The sequence below is a fragment of the Tripterygium wilfordii genome, chromosome 4, assembly GCF_013401445.1.
Source record: "Tripterygium wilfordii isolate XIE 37 chromosome 4, ASM1340144v1, whole genome shotgun sequence".
Taxonomy (NCBI): Eukaryota; Viridiplantae; Streptophyta; class Magnoliopsida; order Celastrales; family Celastraceae; genus Tripterygium; species Tripterygium wilfordii.
The window spans coordinates 13,993,843-14,000,693 of record NC_052235.1 but is presented as its reverse complement, the minus strand read 5'-3'; the positions used below and the strand labels follow the sequence as shown (position 1 = coordinate 14,000,693).

Below are 6,851 nucleotides of genomic sequence, written 5' to 3'. Positions count from 1 at the left end.
ACTTTTTCCCTTAGGAATCACATCTTATTCCAAATGCACCAAACTTGGTTTTAGTGCAATAGTTCCATGTTATTGAAAGAAACTTAATCAATTGACGTAGGACTAGTGGCAAGAGTAATTACAAAGAAACCAATTAGCTAGTAAGATTGAAAAACCATGTTGTCATATTTGCTCGAAATTTAACTAGGAGACTCGTCTTGACGTGGTTGTCAAGACTAGTCGTTACGCCACTGGTCCCACCCTATTTTTATTAAATTCGACTGTTTAGGGCCTCAAATTGAATTTTAAAGGTTTTAGGGACATTTTCATAATTTATTGGTCTTGTATTTTTCATTCCATTAGTGTTGTAGCCGACCCTAAGACTCATTAAATTTTATATTTAAAGAATATAGTGAAAACTTGTCAGTTTTTTTCTTTTTATCTGTTGATTCCGGCATTATTTTTCCATGTTTGATGTTGGTCAATCTTTTATTTGATTGTTTTCGTCTGCGTCACCAATAAAATGAGAAGGAATCCTTTTCGTGAACTCAAATAAAAAAAAAAAAAAAACCACACTCCCTATATCACATTTTCTGTTATGATTTGAATCAAACCAGTAGAGGACGGATACCCTTTAACGTTGTTGAAATGAACAAGATGGAGAGGAGCCCGAGGAACTTGCCGTTTCGGGCTTCAAAGTAACGGTTTCGTTTCTTTTTTTACGACTAATACTCCACGACAACATAGCTCTCATCCTTCACAACCAACTCCTCCTCCACTTTTTGCTTGAAACGTACGTTTGTCAATAACATCATCGGCTAATGCTCAAGCATGTTTTTGTTTTGTTTTTATTCCACATGAAAATATCCCAATTGGTTCGTTCGAACTCCAGATCTCGAGCACCGTACACCCTAAGTTGGTTCGAACTCACAATCTCGGACTTTGTACACCCTAAGTCTGCAGAAATAACCAACTAAGCTATCGTCAAGTGGCTCACTAAACCAACCCTAAACACTAAATTCTAATTCTTAAACTCTAATATACCATTTTTGAAAAAAAAATCATTAAAAAAAAGCATTGGGTCCCTCAATTGAGTGCCACATCACACCATAAGCAAATGACGAAAATAAAGAAACATTTCCAAAATTATTATTACCATTCCTATCTCTGAGAAGTGAGAACCCATCGAATACATCTCACTCATCACACCTTAACCACCAAGTATAATCTGAATGGCAAGCCCTTCACACTCACAGCACACCAACTATAATCTGATGACTCCGCAACACTCGCCGTGGAGTTCTCCGGTGCCCTACTTGTTCGGCGGATTGGCGGCTATGCTTGGCTTAATTGCTTTTGCTCTATTGGTCCTGGCTTGTTCATACTGGAAGCTGTCCGGGTACTTAGAGGGCGGAGAGGGAAGCGGTGGAGGAGAGCTAGATTTGGAGGCCGGAGAGGGAGGTAAGGGTGACGATGTCCAGAATCTACCGGCGGTGATGGAGGAGAAGATATTGGTGATTATGGCGGGCCAAGTGCAGCCAACTTACTTGGCTACGCCAGTGTTGAGTATAACGTCGTAGTTTCGCGATCGGAGTGAGAAGAGCTGGTTTTGCGATGAAAAACTGGTTAAGCGGAAGGGTGATGTTCAGGTACGGATGGGGAATAAATTAAAATCTTTCCCTTCTTTTTCTTTTTTCCTGTCTTTCTAGATGGATTCTTGGGATAGCGCAGGGAGGGGTCTGCCATCTGTGTACAATGAATTATGCATCAATATATGGAAGAGTACAATTAGATGAATTAAATTACAGGATACTCTGTTTTTCGCTTCTGAGAATACAGAGAGAGCAGAGTCGAAGGTAAGGGAAAGAGCATGTGTAATACCATGGTCTTTGCAGTGAAGACTTCTTCTGAGGTCACGCCATTGTCTACATTGAAGTCAATCCTGGTCCAATCTCTTGTAGCACAGACTTGTTACATCATTAGTGAGTCATTTCTTGCACATTAAAAACAGATAGCATTAAATGTAGTTGATGGTGATATATATATATATATACACACACACACACACATATGTGTGTGTCTATATATATATATATATATATAGATATATATTTATGCTCATACCCATTTACTTCTTTTTTGAACCCTGTATCAATTCTGGACCGGTTAATTTCCTCTAACCATCAGGTGTCATTTTAAACCAAATTATGAATGCAAGGTCATCGCTTTGTAAATTATGTAAAAAAATGGGAGTGGACACTATTGTAATGGCGCACTTTTGTACAAAGTAAAGTGGGTATATTATGTAGGTACTATAATTGTTAAAAGTCAACAGAATTTGTTTTGGGCCCACCTACAGTCTCCATAGAAGCAAAGAAGAAATCAATAGTCGAAAATAAATTAGACAAGGCGAATATGCATATAAGATGCAAGGTTTCAAGATGAAATATGGAGAACTTGGTTTTAGATCAGGCAAGAGGGTTGAGAGTGTGTAGGCCGTTTGGTGAATGAGATTCATCGTCCCCTTCCATGAGAAAGGGAGAGGGTATTTATAGTGGAGCTTGGGATGGTTGGGGTATTTATAGATTTTTTTCCCTTTTTCTTTGACACGTACGTATAGTTGTTCCTACTAATTTTGTGGTGCTAGATAGGCAATGTGTGCCTCCTCAATCCTCAATCCTCAATCCTCAATCCTAGGCGTAATGCATTGAAAATGCATGCAATAACATATATATATGATTGATACGTTACGTACATACACAAAGCCGTGTGAGGCAAGCAACGCATTCACATTCACAGAGCACACATTGAGAAAATGACTTGCTTCTTATGGTACAAAGAAACTACATTAATTCAAACTTTTGGAGCTAGGGAGCACGGACACTTCCCTAATGAATATGTACCGGTGTCGGACACCGATACAGCTTGGACACGGCCCAGCTTGGAGTGGCATGCTACGTTGAAGAAATGTTTAGGAGTGGCACAAATGGGAACCATCAAGTTCGTAGACACGGCACGGCGGCGACCAGAGAATGCATTTGTGGTTTATACTTGATAGAATTAATTAGGGATGAATTGTACTAGTTAGAGAATCAAAATTGACTCTTTTGATCCACTTAGGTGATAACTTAGAAAGGAATCTTTTTAGGGTCAAACTGTATAGATTTGAAAGTTTTTGAATTTGATTTTTATTTGAAGCAATACTCTTATGGCCACGAGCTTTAGCCCAACTTACCACATTGTCAAATGGGAAACTTCGATGCACGCGAGCCTTATAACCCGAGTTTAGAATCATACCAGATGTTCAAAGGTCAAACTTATATGGTATCGTTTCGATTTTATATATATTATCCTATCCAAGTGTAAAATGTAAACCATTTTTTAAGAGTGTGGATAAGAGAAATGACAAGTGATGTCCATTACTTTGAGAAACACATGTTCCAAATCAATGATGAAATAATAGTATGCATTTTACATCTAAATTACGCACTTAAAATACGCACTTATATATGTTTTCACTATTGATTTGAAACATATGTGACTCAAAACAATGGGCTCCACTTTTTATTTCACTCATCCACACCTTAAAAAGTTGTGCATGCGTAATTTAGGTAAGCATATCAAAATTTATTTGTATATATATATATTACTAATTGAGTTCGATAAGCAAGAAAAGTTGTACGATCCTTTGGAGCTAAAGAGCCCACAGGTTCTGGTTTCTTCACTTTTTATGGTAAACTAACGTGTGCCAAGTGCTTACGTGTAGTATTGGTATTCTCTTGATAATTGCTCTACTTTTCTTTTGTCTTTTTTCTTTCTTTCTTTTCTCTTTTGAATGAAAACTCCAACTCTTCTGTCTTTCAACTTTTGCTAAAGTTGATGATAGATGCTTTTGATGTCTCTTGCATTCTTTACTCGAGTTTCTTCTTTACTCATCCATCCTCAATTTGTAATTTCTTGCCTTTTTTTTTTCTTTTTGCTTAAAGAATCAATACTTGCTTTTTCTTGAATGAATAATTTAATCTATCCTCACCCAATAATAAACTATATATAAATTAATTTTGTTCATTTTACAACATTGGTGGAATATCAGAGAAATGCAAGGAAATTAATTAATTAATTAAGAGGGTTTCACATCATTTTTCTTGAATTTAATTGTGCAACTATTATCCTCCATGGATCATAATTAAACAGCAGCAACTTTAATTATTAAGAAAGTCTGATTTTTTACACATTATTTTGAGTTTGGGGCAAGATATGTCCATTTCATCTGAAATGGACCCAAAATATTAACTTTTTAATTTAATTTCACTTCATTTAGATGTTAGTAAGTACTGCTGTTTTTTGTTGACAATTGAGGCTCCATCAATCAATGCAATGATACTTTAATTAGATAGGAATCAACTCTTAGCCTCATGGATAAGAGAGAGTCTTCTCTATTTAGAGATACCAGTGACAAAATTCTGTTAAGTTAAAGATAATTGAATTTGTCCAATCCGAATTAAATTAAATTTTGACATAAATTATATGTCTGAGCATAGAAATCTTGTCCAGATCCTTACTCAAATTAGGTTATCGTCCGATTTACTTGTTCAAATTTTGATCAATTTGGGTTTGGTCAACTAATGACCCGGAATCAATTTTTTGCCATTCCTTTGGAGGTTGTGAGTTGGATTTTGTCAAACCCCTACATAAAATTATCATATATTGCCTAATAACTAACCATCAAACAAAAGGTGAAAGTCATATTTTTGGGTCGATTGGCTACCCTTGTATTGTAATGCTAATTGTATTCACATTACATTATAACGTTTGATATTCATTTAATGAAAAAATATAGTGTAATCAAATTACTTTGTAATGAGATTCCTTACAAAAACAAAGAATCTCAGTGCCATCTAAAATTTAGTATTGTGATTACAAAACCAAACGTTTATTCTTTGGATAAATATATCTCAATGATTACAAATTATTTACAATTGTATCCTTACATATTTATATTTCATGTACATCTATCTATTTACATATATATTTCATTTTCAAATCTATTATTTTTATATATACATATACCTCAATCTTAATGTTCACATCTAACCATGTACATACCTTTTATATTACATTATAAATACTTTTTTTTTTGTTTTCACATATATTTATTCACCAAACCCAAATTGTAATGAGAATCCTATTACCATCACAATACAATAAACCAAACATAGTCTTGGAATAATGGTGAAATTATATGTAAAATAATAATTTCACCAATGGGTTATGTCACATACTTGAATTTAGCACAAGGTGATGTCCCCACCGCTCACCAAGTAGTTCAGAATGTTTGATTTGTTGGGCCTTTTACATAAGCATTAGTGTTAGGTAGCTCATATAGTGGTATTTCATCGGAACGCGAGTCTCTTAAATAAAATTTTAAAAATTTACATATTCAGAATCAGCGTATAAAGCTCTTTCTAACATGATCCATTGTCGATGAATTTATGGGGTGGATCTTAATTCCATTGTTTTTTTCAAAGAAATTTCAAAAACAATGGATTCAAAACAAAAATAATGATTCTAGACTGTTCTTTAAAAAATAATGGAATATCTATTAAAACAATAAATTTTGAAAAATGAATTCTGGATAAAAGAGTGAAATAAATCTGTTAGGCTCCCATGGGCTACCAAACTGATGGGCTACATGTCATTTTCGTTACATAAGAGTTGGATACTTCCGTGTAATCAAAAGTTATAGCTAATGGTTTTTAGGTCTAACTCTTGATTATTTACCATTGTTTTTTTAACAGTTCCCTCGTCTGCACGAGTAACATTTTATTCACTTTAGATCAATACATACTGGTCCGCACGGTTTTGTTTTCCTAAACTCAACAAAAGCTCATACTAATTTGAGCCAAGAAAAGTGTGTGCTACTAGTTTAGAAATTTGGCATATTTATATTCTATATTTCACATTTTCTCCTAAGCGATGTGGGACAAGAGACTTAGCATCGTCGTCACTCGGTAGCTCGTCCAACACCACCAAACTTGACACCGCAAAAGCTTGTGGCCCTGCCCACTCAAGTCGGGGGTGCTCCAGTTTTTCTTTTTACTCTTTTAATATGAGATTACATTTTGGTTCATTCTCAACAAGAAAGAATGCGTTGAGTTCAAACTCCTTGGGGAAGCATTAATATCATATGATCAACCAAATTAGTCCATGTCAAAAATTCCAAGCATAAAAGTAGACATTAAAAGCCCAAAGTTGGTAAAGGCTAAGCCCTGCTTTAGCAAGCCCAACACGGCCCAATACTTAAAAGACAATCTGTGGCCTATGGGCCTGCTCAAACGGAGTTGGATTCACTAATGGACCAACGAAGACAGATCGAGCGAGAAACAGTACTTGGACCTAAGATCACTAATCCCAGACCCAAATCCTTCCTTCCAAACCTAATCAAAACCTATTTTGGGTAAAACTTTTACAAAGAACATATCATGACCTCATAAATATTATTATATATGAATGATTAGTAGTTGATGAGATTTTTTTTTTATACACATTGGATGGGGAGGGGATCGAACCCTAGATCTAATGTCTAGATGTGAGAATGCATTATCACCTAAGTTGGAGGTCGTTCATTGAATTCAAGTAAATCCAAGACAGCTAAGACAGATTTTGGAGAATCCCTTTGGTGCGCATAGAAAACATTGTTTTTGTTGAAGTCAAACGAAAACGATATGAGAGGATTATGCGCCAAAATATCCTCCTAAACAATATTGATTAACAAAAATATTGATCACCACTTTAACCGTATATGAATTAATCAACATTTTTTTAGAAACTCTTTTTGAGTTTTGAGGACCAAAAACCTTTTTTTTTTTTGC

The 6,851-nt window shown here is 35.1% G+C and overlaps 1 protein-coding gene across 1 annotated transcript; it reads left to right on the top strand.

Moving 5' to 3' along the window:
- Positions 1–1,111: 1,111 nt before the first annotated feature.
- Positions 1,112–2,009, top strand: LOC119997674 (protein GLUTAMINE DUMPER 3-like). Its single transcript, XM_038844837.1, has one exon. It carries the CDS (start codon positions 1,212–1,214, stop codon positions 1,557–1,559), a length of 348 nt encoding a protein of 115 aa, XP_038700765.1. The 5' UTR covers positions 1,112–1,211; the 3' UTR covers positions 1,560–2,009.
- Positions 2,010–6,851: the final 4,842 nt, after the last annotated feature.

Coding starts and splice junctions, on each gene's coding strand:
- LOC119997674 (XM_038844837.1), top strand. CDS start 1,212: ATGGCAAGCCCTTCACACTCACAGCACACCAACTATAATCTGATGACT.